General features: G+C 49.0%; 1 protein-coding gene across 5 annotated transcripts in view; it reads right to left on the bottom strand.

Moving 5' to 3' along the window:
* Positions 1-13,171, bottom strand: part of ERG (ETS transcription factor ERG) — a 112,303-nt gene that overhangs the window by 35,830 nt on the left and 63,302 nt on the right. For all 5 annotated transcript variants that reach the window (XM_049629238.1, XM_049629239.1, XM_049629240.1 and 2 more), the window contains one exon: positions 7,017-7,168. In XM_049629238.1, the coding sequence (XP_049485195.1) occupies positions 7,017-7,168 (152 nt within the window). The remainder of the gene's footprint in view (positions 1-7,016; positions 7,169-13,171) is intronic.

Here is a 13,171-nt window from a genome sequence, read left to right as displayed (position 1 = left end):
ACTCTAACAACTCAAAATCTTGACTTTCCCATAAGCCAGACCAGCAAAGACCCCCGCTGGGCGCATGTTCTTTGCATGGAGCCGTTCTCTCGTGTAATTCATTCTGTTCATAAAGGATGTCACAAGAAAATGGGCCGGTGAAACGCAATGCTGCAATTATATCAGAAAGATAGTCCCATGGTCCCCTCTATAGCCTCAGTGGACCCTGAGTGTCAAGTCCGGGGATCCTGCGTGTGGGATGCAGAATTGAGAAAAACAATGCCTTCCTTGTGAAACTTCTCTGTAGAAACAAGGATTATGTTCCCACATGACTTTTTATTTTGGCTGCCAGGAAGCTCAAAGCCATACTGGAAGCATGGCTACAATATCTTGGCCAAGCTTGTGGTCAAATGTGGTCAAAATGGCTGCCTCATTCTTTCACGTGACTTTGGTTTTCCATCAATAGTTTTAATTGTCTCAGTACTGACTCCTAATTTCTTTTTGATCAGTGGTTTGGTTCGCGGGTCTATCGGTAGTTGAGTTCACAAGGCATCTCAAATCCTTCATGGGATTGAATGAATATATGCATATCGAAGTAAGTATGAGGTGTATTCTGGTATACAGTGCGAAACAAAATAAAGCATGGTAATAAAAGAACTGGTAAGATGTAAAAAAAAAAAAAAAAGCCATGAAGTTGCCAAAAGATCAAGGCTGGTTTCCTAGACAGAGTGGATTTGCCTTGCAGAAGGATCTGTTAGCAGAGAAAGGAAGAAGGGCATTCCATCGGAGGGAATAGCATGGGCGAAGACACTGGGTTGTAGCAATGGCAGCATGAGAGCAGAGTGACGGGGTGGGGGGGGGACAGGATGTGGCAGAGAAAAATGACAGAGGCTGCAAAACAATTTAGGAATCGTACCACGAAAGGTACAAAGGAAGCTCCTCTTGACCAGCCATCTCATTCCTCAGATGTTTGTGACATTTGCCTGAATCAGTCATCTGAGCTCTGAATCCCACACTCTCCTGTCAGGAACTACATACTTCATTGTGGATGGGTCTTATCTACTTCTGACAGGCTTTGGTCACTTCCTCTGTGACGGGTACATGAGTTATAAGTGCTCAGTGAATACTTGATGAATTGAGGAGAAGGGACCCAGCACAGAGGGTGTGAGGAAGACACAATACCAGTAATTCCAGCCATGGGTGTTTGGGGGGCAAGAATAAAGGGGTCTTGAATCATGTAAGAGCTTGTATTCATGTGACTGAAACACAGTAAGCGCTCCGTGAATGAATGAATGAATCAATCAATCAAGCAAGCAAGCAAGCAAGCAAGCAATCAGTCAATGGAGTGATGAAGCGAATGTGGCAATTCTTGATTTCTGAGACTTCTGATCACCATGAGTGTTTGTGCCCCGGGTGGCTATTTGGAAAATAAAAGTAGAAATGTTTGAAAAGCCCAGTGCTTCAGCACTCATGTTAGGGAATAAAAACAGAAAAGGGAAAACAATCTTTCAAAATGATGTAAGCTGCTAAAACCAGCGGTCCCGTTGCATTTTGGTCAGCATTTTGCAACTTTTAAGAACAGTGGACGAAGACTGTGCCTTCCTCTTTGTTAGCCCTGCTGGTTAGCACATCACCAAGTACGCTGTGAATACCTCAAAAGTTACAGTGGCTGCCAGAGGGACACCTGGCACACAGAGGGACAGCGTCCCTGATGGCAGGTGCTCAGTGAGGCATCGTGAAGCCCAGGCTCTTTAGAATACCAGCTCCATGGGGCGCCTGGGTGGCTCAGTCGGTTGAGCGTCCGACTTTGGCTCAGGTCGTGATCTCATGGTTTGTGAGTTCGAGCCCCGCGTCGGGCTCTGTGCTGACAGCCCGGAGCCTGGAGCCTGGAGCCTGCTTCGGATTCTGTGTCTCCCTCTCTCTCTGCCCCTCCCCTGCTCATGCTGTCTCTCTCTGTCTCAGAAATAAAAAAAAAAGTGCACTCCAGTGGTGCAGTGGGGACCCATTTGTTTCTGAACAGTGATCTGTGTTTGCAGAATTGGGGAGGCAGACGTGGAAACACCTGGAAGTTAGATTCCTGCATCGTACCCCAGGTGTCTTGGCTGTTGTTAGCAATGCAGCCAAATGCCTACAAGCCTCATACTATGATTCAGTTTGTCAGAATGAATCTCAGGCTTCCTCTTCTCCCACGCAGCATTTCGTGCCCTTAACGGTCCCGGGTTTTCCTATGGATGAAGTGATGCGTGGTAGAAGAGGAAGCCTGAGATTCATTCTGTTTTATTTTATTTTAGTTTGTTTTATGTTATTATTTTATTTTATTTTATTTTACTTTATTTCATTTTTTATTTCATTTTATTTTATTTTATCTTATTTTATTTTATTATTTTTATTTGAGTATGTTTGACACACAATGTTACGTTAGTGCCCCACCCATGACAGGTCCCCAAAATACACCCTAAGGGAGAAGAAGCTTTAGGAAGACAAAATTCCTTCCCCCCCGAACGGGTGACTCTTCATTTTGCAAAATTGTTGGGAACATCATCGTGAAACTATTGGTTACTTCTTCCCGGCCACCCACGCCTTTATTAAAAACAGGTAAAAACAGGTACCTGTGTTCAGGTAAAACTTATTCAGTGTCTTCTATTTAGATTAGAGCTTCTCAAACAATGTTCTGCATGCAAGTCACCCAAAAAGCGTGCCAACCATGTGGCCTCCCCAACCCTTCCCACACCCAGGTTCAGGAAACTCGGAAATGTGCATTTTCGGATCGCAAGTCTCCCGGGTAATCCTGATGCAAGTGGTTCTGACTGTACCCGGAGAAACTCTCTCCAGTCGGTGTCCAAATCCACCTGAGCCAACCAACAACGTGCCGTCTCACCAGGCCGCCCGCGTAGGTTCGCTTACGAACCTCCTCGTAAGACGGAGTTCACGGAATGACACTGTGAGCCTGCCACCGTGTAAGGAACAGCCCAACCCCACGAGGTGGAGACTTACGCCTACGGACATGCACACCAAATAGACAGATAGATAGATAGATAGATAGATGATAGATAGATAGATAGAAACGTATAAATGTGATTTATTGTCGAACCGTGCACTTCGCGAGGGAGAAGCACGCATCAACAATTTTTCCAGGACAAGAGGCATGAGCCAAGGCTTTCCAGAATGTCTCGTGGTCTCACTGAGGGTTGTTCTCATGACTTCCCTGTTCCTCCCCTACGACAAACCGAGGAATACGTTTTTCTCTCGACTCAGAATGAACAGCCGGGCCATCGCTTTCCTTTTTATCCCATGAACGCTTAACCACGTACCAATTGAGGCCTTCCCCTTCTCACTGACGTCCGCTGACACCTTGGAGCTGAATGCCACCCGCCTTCTGCAACTGTGCAAAGGTTAAAAGTTTGCATTTTAAAGGCAGACGCTTCAGGGTGCCTGGGTGGCTCAGTCCATTGAGCACCCCGACTCTTCATTTTTGGCTCGGGTCATGATCTCACGTCTCATTAAACGGAGCCCCGCCTCGGGCTCTGCGCTGACAGCACGGAGCCTGCTTGGGATTCTCTCTCTCCCTCTCTTTCTCTCGCTCTCTCAAAATAAATAAATAAAAATTAAAAATAAAATAAAATAAAATAAAAGCAGATGCTTAGAAATAAGTATTTTTTTCAGCAATCTTTATGACTTGCACGGATGAGCGTCAGTCCGTGTGTTTAGCTAGAGGGAGACACACATGCCAGGTGGAGCCAGGTTTGGAAAACTCTCTCCGTGGGCAGAGCATTCGAGGCCCAAGATGTGCCCGAACGAGGTGCCCGGGTCCCGGAGCCAGGGCTGAGCTGCAGACGCAGCAGCTGGACAGGGCCGTCCCCGGGTCCTGCAATCTCACATTGGGGAATTCTCTGGACGGTGCAATGCGGCCGTGTGGGCGGGCGTGAGTGGGTGTGGGTGTGGGCACGTGTGTTCATCTGTGTGCCTGTGTATGACCACACCTACTTGAAGCTTGACCAATAACTGAAAGGCTGACGGCTTGCAAAATCAGCCACAGCTCTCTTACAAACACTATCAACCGAATAACTGCCTGCGTTTGGTATGAAGCAACTGAAGGAGGGAAGAGCTGGAAGAGGCCTTTCTTCAGGGGATGAAACCAATCTTTGCACAAAAACGTCAGTATGAGCCAATCTGCACGACCGTCAGTCCACCCAGCCAGCTGACATTTAATGAGCACCTACTATAAACCGGGAACGGTGGTGGGGGGGGGCTCTGACTTCATTGAATCGGTCTTTTGCCTCTTCCCCGTATAAACAGCTCTCCTGATCTCTGAACATTTTACTCAAGGTAGGAAGCGTCCAGTCTGTCCCTCGTTGGCAATGATATTGACGACATCGAAGCACATTGATAGCACGACAGAAACATGACCCCGTCCGTATACAGTGTGAGCACATCACGCGTTACCTCCTGGGCCGGTGAGGCTCTCAGGAGCCAAGACAAGAATCTTCAATACGGGCCTGTCCTCAGATGGATTCTCTGGTCTTAGAGAACTAACAAAAACTTCGTTTCGCCTGACTTCAAGAAACGACACTCTGAAGAAACAAGGCTAAGGCTGAGAGGGGTTGTGTGGGTGGGCGCTCTTCGGGTCTGTACCTCGTCCTGTTCACATCCAGACAGCGTCCGAGGCAACGGCGTCCCTGCCCCCTGCTCCTCCCCAGGAACTCCCCTGCTCTCCAGCCTTTTTTAGGTACCCCACGTCCAGGACGCATGCCTCAGACCATCTGCATTTCCGTTATGGTTCCCCCTCCGCAGGAACTGCCTTTTGTGCGACGGCCCGGGATCGAGTCCCGAGTTTCGGGTCAGCAGCTCGGGGGCTATGGTCAAACCAAAAGGGGGGAGCTTCCGTACAAAAGCCAACTGCCTTTCAGTCAACATCGAAACCTGTTTTGTCCCCGTCATGGGGCACACATGAGACTTCATGTCTGCTGTCTCCTATAAAGGTCTCACAACATGCCTCCGAGGTGGCCCCAAAGGATGATGCCTTTCGTATCAAGGCATCAAGCAGTCTTGCTGAAAGCCACCGCCCAGCGACCACCCCGGGGAGCAGCCCGGGCCACGGACCCAAGCCAGACGTTCTGCCAAGTACCGCGTGCTTTGCACTCTATTTGGAAGGTGCCGGAGGTCCGTGAAAGTGGCCGCGTGCAGGAGAAGGGGCAGCGGGATGAGACGCACACCCTGAGCGGATCTGAGCCTGCGGCCACCCCGCTTCACGGAGGTGAAGGTCAGTGACCCCTGGAGCAAGACGGAGTCCAGTCTGCGCGGACCTCGCTCGTGCACTGGCAGCCTTTCGCGCCTTCTCCCCTCGCTTGGTGTTCATGGAGAACCTACCTCAGGCCAGCCCTGTACTTGGCCATGGAGGTTGGGCCTTTCGGGGGGGTTTGCGTTGTACTGAGGGAGGAAGCCACTCAGCAAACGCTCACGTGAATGGACAGTGGAGTGACAGCCGGGAGACCAAGAGGGCGGAGGGGGTTGAGGTCAGCAGGTAGAATGGGGAATGGCTTTCGGCGGGGCCTTCGGGAAAGGCCTCTCCGAGGAGACATTTGCACCGAGCGCTCGTGAAGGACAGAACTACCTGGAACCAAGGGTTTCAGGCTGAAGTGACCCTGATTCCAAGCCCCTGAGGCCAAGCCACAGGGTGACCAGATGGCTGCAAGGAGTGACAGAGGGGAGCCCACAGGGGCCGTGTTAGGAGCCGAGATTTAACCCAGCAGCTAACGGAAGAGAACCAGGGCAGGCAGGCCCGTCTGAACGCGGACTTGGCCTCCTGTTAACAGTAGTCCCCGGGAGAAGTCAGTTGACCCCTGGGAGCTCCATTTTCCTCATCAGGGAAATTGTGATATAAGGATTCCTATTTTCCAAGGGGCGCCTGGGTGACTCAGTCGGTTAAGGGTCTGACTTCGGCTCAGGTCAGGATCTCGCGGTCCGTGAGTTCAAGCCCCAAGACAGGCTCTGTGCTGACAGCTCAGAGTCTGGAGCCCGCTTTGGGTTCTGGGTCTCCCTCTGTTCCTCCCCCCTCATGCTGTCTCTCTCTCTCTCTGTCTCTCTATCAAAAATAAATAAACATTAAAAAAATTAAAAAAAAACAATTCCTATTTCCCAAAATATCACGAGATGGTGCCTTCACACTGCTTACCCAAAACCCTGACACCTGTTAAGGACCCACAAAGCAGTGATGGTGTCTGTGGTAGTTTTGGCTTTCTGCAGCTCGTTTCCTCTGAAAAGTCATCTTTCCCATCACCTTCAGTTTTTTGCTAAACAAGTAAGTTCGTGGCATTTTCCTCAAGTTCAGGGCTATTGCTTTGGTTTGAGTTTAGAATTACTTCTGTGGCAAAGAGTCATTCTGGTTCTCAGAATCAGGACGACAGGCCAGGGTGAGCTGGAATTTTCAATTTTGAGCACGAACCGTGATGCCTCCCAGCTTTGTATTTTGCCAGCTGAGAAGTCTTTTTCAAAAGCATACCACGTAGGATGAAAATGTAGCACTTCATGCAAAAACAAGGATATTTAAGAGGGGCGCCTGGGCGGCTCGGTCAGTTAAGCGGCCGACTCTTGGTTTCCGCTCAGGTCACGACCTCACGGTTTGTGCGATCGAGCCCTGCGCTGGGCTTTGCGTTGACAACGCAGAGCCTGCTTGGGATTCTCTCTCTCCGTCTCTCTCTGCCTCTCTCCCACGTGTGCTCTCTCAATCTCTTTCTCAAAAATAAACTTTTTTTTTTTTTAAAAAAAGAATATTTACCACCAAATAATCTCAGAGAAAGGGCACTTCTTCCCCTGAAAGGTCATTTTTCGTAGGTTTCCATCCTCTCTTTGTCTCTCCCGCGCGCGCACACACACACACACACACGCACAGACACGCACACGCACGCTCAGTGGACATTCCACCACAGGTGGACAGACTCCTGCTGGTCTGCGTTTACAGTCACTCCCCCAGGCCATGGAGGGTGCCGGATGCCAGAGGCAGGCAGGCCAAGCTCGACGGCACCCTAGGAGCATCTGACCTGCTGGGACGATCACTCTGCGCTCGTTCGTGGTCATGTTTGGGGGCGGAATGTGCTTCTCCTCCATGTAGCTGCCATAATTCATGCCGACGGTGTCTGGGGCGCCCGCCATCTTCCCGCCTTTTGCCATGCTGCACTCATCCGGGGAGTTTCTGAAGGAGAAGAAGATACATTCTTCCATTATTGCTGCCCCCCGGCCGGCCTGTGATCTACAGAGAGAACGGAGCAAGGGTGTGGTGGAGAGAGGCGGACGGAGAAGGGAGGAGAGTCAACGGGCAAATACGGTGTCTGCTCGGGGCTGAATGGCCCTGTCCCCCCAAAACTCCTTTCCTGAAGCCCTGACAAATGGAACGGTATTCAGAAGTGGGGCCTTCGGCAGGTGATCACATGAGGTCACAACGGCGAGGCCCCCATGACGGGATCAGTCCCTTACAAGAAGCAGAAGGGACCCGGGGACTCTCCCTCTCTGTCTCTGCCACTGAGGATACACTGAGAAGGTGGCCGTCCACAGCCCAGACCCTGGTCTCGCCGGCACCTTGACCTTGGACTTCCAGCCCCCAGAACTGTGGGAAATAAATTAATAAATTTGTGTCACGTAAGCCCCCCAGTCTGCGGCATTTAGCTATGCCAGCCCGAGGGGACTAGTGCACTGCCCACCCTCGGCTGAAGCCCGGGGCGGCCTGGAGGGAAGCAAGTTGCCAGCTGGCTTCTGTTTCTTAAGCCAGAGCCTTCTGAAACTGTCATGTCAAAACTCCACTGGTGACAGCTGTTTGGAAACACTTGCAAGGAACAGTGAACCGCCACGGTCCTGTCTCCGTGACTGTAAACAGGCCATGTACCGTATGCACAGAGGTGACCCCAGCTCGGACAGCTGGGTTTATCCTCCAACGACATTCGCCTTCAAAACCTCAGAATGAAATCCGTGTGTTCAGTTTCAACTCCCTATAGCCAATCATGAGATATGGAGCTTTGGACGCTCACACTGTCCCTAGCCGAGACACTGGCAGGCGGGGCAGGGACGGGGGCAGACCTGGCAGCCTGGGAGGTGGCCAGAGAGTGGACTCAGCTGCCCCTAGGGGTTGGGATGGGGTGTGAAACCAGCCATGAGGACGGATGCAGATAGGAGTCAGCCGCTGGCCCTCTGACGACCACTCACAGGGCCACTACCATTAGGAAGGCAGTGGCAGCCATTTGGATAAAGACAAACCCTGCCTTCTTTCTGGAAAAAGAAGAAAGGGACCATAAATATATGACGAAATCATATCTAACAGGGAACCCCCCAAAAGGAAAATCCAACGCAACCAGGAAACAGAAAAATATGTCAATGCCTTTTAGAAGGTTAGCCCACAGCTCATTAACTTCGAGACCACTGTAGATGAGGGGCCTTGATAGTTGGGTTATATCTTCTAAGGTGGGTTTCCAGAAATTGCCTCTCAAGCTCTACCCCACACAGGATTTTCCTACTCTTGGGAATCTCCAAAACTCCACTGCATATTGGATTCCCTCCCAGTGTCTAAGGCGTTGAGGTTGTGGGCTCCACTCCAATGAACTTTTCTTCGTCTCCTCCACACCTCACTAGTTGAAGCTCTGCATCCAACTTGTGGAATCATGGAACCATGGGCCTGGCATGGCCTTGACCTTCAAGCTTGAGAACATCAAAACCCTCTGAGCCAGAAGGGCACTCTCTGGGTGGGACAGGCCCGGAGTGGGATGGAGAAGGTCATTCGGGAGCCAAAGGCTTGGCAGGGGTGTGGACAGGAAGGGCAGACCAAGGGAAAGAGTGCCCTGGAAAAGAGGGAAAAGAGGGAAAAGAGCTCATTCAGCATCCTAGATCACTGAAAATACACACAGACCTGGTGCTGATGGAGACAGCCCAGGGCTGACAGCGAGGAAGGCGTAGGTACATCTACAGATAAAGATCATGGTCAGGGTCACAGGACTAAGGCCCCACCACAGGCCTGGAAATACATGGCCATGTTTCACAGCATCCCCACAGCTGTACTAACACGAAGGAAATTTATAAACAATAACAGTCTGAGTTCCCATGGTGCACACTCTCTAGATTTCCATCACTGCCTACACATGCATTATTTCCTCCTGATGCTACTTTTCCTGGCTGCAGACACTTATCTCTAAAAGACCCATCCTAATATCACAACACGGAATGTCTTCACTTGACACTTAGTTTCCTATCCCTCTGGAAAATTCCAGCAGTTGAGGAGAAGGTGTGTGTTTTGGTGTATTTTCCTCAAGGAGAGAAGTTACTAGGGACTAGGGGACAGAGTCTAAAAGATTTGGTTCTTCAAGGAACAAGCTTTAGATGCTGTTCAGCAGATGAGCATAACTCTGGCAACAACTATAAAGTCTGGGATGAGCACTGCAAGTTCACCCATTCACTCATCCATCTAGACCATTTTTATTGAGTGCCTGCTGTATACCAGACACCATAAGTTCTCTCTTCTCCAGCAGGACAGGTAAGCTTTCCCATTCACCTTCCATTGAAAACCAAACCCCAGAAAACAAAAACAAGAAACAAAACAAAAGCAAAGCAAAAGCAAAAAACAGAAGCAAAACAAAAACAAAACAGCCCTCAGACCCTATTTTCAAAAGCTGTGCCTTCAAGACAGTTGAAAAAAAAAATCATCTTTTTTCCATTGTATTTTGTTTTAGCTTCAGGGGAAGATAGAATGGAACCAGGTTTTTGATCATTTCCAATAGTTTCTGTAAAAAAAAGCTCTAAGGGAACTCCGGCCCCAGAGAGGGGAGAGGGTCACCCCCCAGGCCACTGATAATGCTGGACTCCAAGCAGGTTATCAATACACAGTGGCCACAAGAGCCCCGGCTGTTCTGTTCTCACTTGCCAGGCATTTCCCCTGGTGTATTCTCTTGGGAATTTTAACAGACCAAGAGGAGCACACAGAAGTGTGGGCCCTGTCCTGAGAGCCTAACCATTAACAGTCCTCACGATAGCCTGGGGAGGCAGGTGCATACATCACATCCATTTTTCAGAGGCGTAAGCCAAGTACACAAAGGAGAAGGGCCTGCTCAGGTCGCAGAGCCAGGAGAGGTCAAAACTAAGACTTGAAGCTGGGCTGCCTAACTCCCTGCCCCTGTGCAGAATGCCCCCACCAAGTCAAGGGAAGATGCTGTCCCTACAAGGTGAAATAAACCTGAACTTCAGAAAGGCGTTGACAACTCCCTGACCACGTGTTACTCTGGTTTAAGCCATGTGTTGCAGTATTTGCACAATTCCTATTCTAGGGCATCACTGTAGCCCCAGGGCAGGTTCAATCCCGGGCACGGCGTGTGTGGGACCCAACGAAGGACACATATAAAAGAAAAAAAAACCTAAGTAAGAAATGGAGGCAATTCCAGGAGAAGAACATTTTTTTCAGAGGATACATCTATTATTTAGACCCTGCTTTGTTTAAGAAAAAAAAAATCTCAACCTGATTCAGAGAACTGGAAAGTGTATTTTTAAAAGTCTCACAGTAAATACATTTTCAGTTCTTAGCGCAGGTGTGAGAAGAAAAGACCCACACTCTGCGGAATCTGCCTCCCGGCTTACGGCACTTGCAGCTTCAACATCGTGCACTCCAAGGCTTGTAAGTCATCAAAGAGAAACTTCCAGAAACAGTTTGGTACTCCCCCGGCAGCAAGCCCTGCCAAGAACAGAGGATCATGTGATCTCTACGCTACCTACCATGATAAGGGTTTGGGTGTTCAATGTATCGCTTTTGAAATGCACATAGCAAAGGGCATCCCTTTAAATGCTGTCTTCTTAGTATTTACATACGTGTTTCCTAGCAGTTTCTGTGAAGATTCTAAGGCAATTCATTAGATGCTTGCTAAATGGGTCATCATTTATATGAAATATGAAATACGAAATGCTCTGGTCTTATTGTTTGGGGCATGAATTTCTTCATTGCAAGTAAGGCATCCTTCAAGACATTTCTCTCAATGACGCTTTTCAGGGCATACGGAAGTTATTACGCAAACCCAAATCACAACGAGCTATCACCTCACACCTATCAGGAGGGCTACTGCAAAAAAACAAAAGATGACAAATGTTGGCGAGGACGCAGAGAAATCGGAACTTTTGCATACTCTTGGTGAGGATGCCCAATGGTACAGCTGTAATGGAACGCCGTGGGGAGGTCCCCGAAAGTCTTTTTTAAAAGACAATCGTATGATCCAGGGATCTCATTTTTGCATATTCATCCAAAAGAATGGAAATCCAAATCTCAAAGCGATATTAGCACTCCTCTGTTCCTTACAGCTAATATTCCCGATGGTCAAGGTGTGGAAACGAATGTCCACGGATGGCCCGGTGGATGAAGAAACTGTGGTACGTGCAACAGTGTGCTCATCCTCCTGTAAAAGAAGGGAATCCTATAACGCACGACAAAGGCTGGGCCTTGAGCACTTTATGCTGAGTGACATAGATGGGTCACCGACGAACAAAAGCCGGTTTCCGCTTCATGTGAGGTAAGTCACATTCAGAGAACTGAATAGTGGGACAGTGGTTTCCAGGAGCTCGGGCAGGCGGGGAGATGGGGGGTTACCAACCAATAAGCATAAAGTTTCAGTCAAGCAGGATGGAAAAGCTCTCGAGACCTGCTCTCCAATATTCTAGCCTTTGGTCAACAATAACGTGTACCTCAAACTCTGTTAAAAAGGTATAGATCACTGGGGGACGGCACAGAGCCCTCTTTGGATCCTCTCTCTTCTGCTCTCTCTGCCCCTTCCCTGTTCACACTCTTTCTCGAAAATAAATAAAATAAATACTTCAAAAAAACCGAACAAAGAAAAAAGGGGTATAGATCTCATGTCAGGTGTTTACCACATTGAAATAAAATAAATTGGAAATGACTGGGTCTTAGCCACATTCTCGTATTCACATTTTCGGGTCTGGGTTCAGTGTGTAACCCGAAAAACACTGGTTTTGACAATCCCATAGAGAATGTGGCATCAGAGAGAGGGATTGGGAGCTGGGAGGACAGCTGCTCCCCTCTGTCACAGCAGAAGAAATCCCACCTTGGGCTGAGGTCGCCCCAGGAGGGGAAGGCTGGTGCAGAAACAAGAATTTCGCTAAGGCACCTGACGAAAGCTGGGGCGCCATATCGCTTCCCAACTCCCCCAGTGCCCTCTTGGGGCCACACGGCTTTGGGAGTTTAGTCTCCCAAAGGAGCAACCTCACAGAACCCCGTGGCACACGCATATAACTGTGGCCACTCCAGGGGATATGGAAATAGCACAGAAAGACCCTTCTACCTTCACCTAGAAAAGATGGCACCACGGTGCCCTTCTTCAGAAAACTGCACACACATGCCCAACTCAGTTGGCTTGTCGAGCCTCAGCGAACTAAACACTCTGAAAGAGCGTTTGCAGAATCAAGTTCTCATGAATCGAGACAGTGAGTGCTGACTTCGTAAGGCATGCTAGCATTTCAAATCGACGATCGAAGGGGCAGGCAAAGAATACCCAATAAATTGGAAATTGCACTAAATTTAAATTCAGGTGAGATGTCAGCCATGTCCCCGAACCCAACTGGGTTCTGACAGAGTTTCAGAATCAAGGGGCTGGAAGAATCTCCATCCCCAACCCCCCAGGCATGACTCTCCGGAAGCTACTTAGACCAACAAATGTTTAGTTCACGTTACTAATGTTTTTCTAGGGGAGAGGTTCCATCATTCTCCTCTGCAGCTTTAGAGTTATATTTATGTGGGCGTGTGGTGGTTTCGAATCTACTTTCTGCCTTTACCCTTCCTCAGACCATGTGAGGTTTCCGAGGCATAGAAGACGACACGATATAAGACAGTTACAAAAATGCACACGAGACAAAATGATAACATAAATAATCAAAGGCATGGAAGTGAATTTAAGGTAAGGGCAGAAAAGTAACCAATCACGAGATAAAATCAGCACATTGAGTAGGCTTACTATTTATGGTTGCTAGAGGTAGGACACTAATTCATCTCTGAGCTTCCTACTGGCCAAAGCAAAGAAGGAAATGCATCCCGTCACTATTCAAGGTGTCAGAAACATTAAGACGAACCAGGTCTTAGCAAGCAACATCCTTCCCAGTATCTGATAACAGATTCAGAGCATCGCACACAGTGTCGGGGTAGGGGTGGGGAGGGCTGGTGATAAAG

The sequence above is a fragment of the Panthera uncia genome, chromosome C2, assembly GCF_023721935.1.
Source record: "Panthera uncia isolate 11264 chromosome C2, Puncia_PCG_1.0, whole genome shotgun sequence".
NCBI lineage: Eukaryota > Metazoa > Chordata > Mammalia > Carnivora > Felidae > Panthera > Panthera uncia.
Note: the sequence above shows the minus strand (reverse complement) of the source record. Positions and strands in the feature narration are given on the sequence as shown.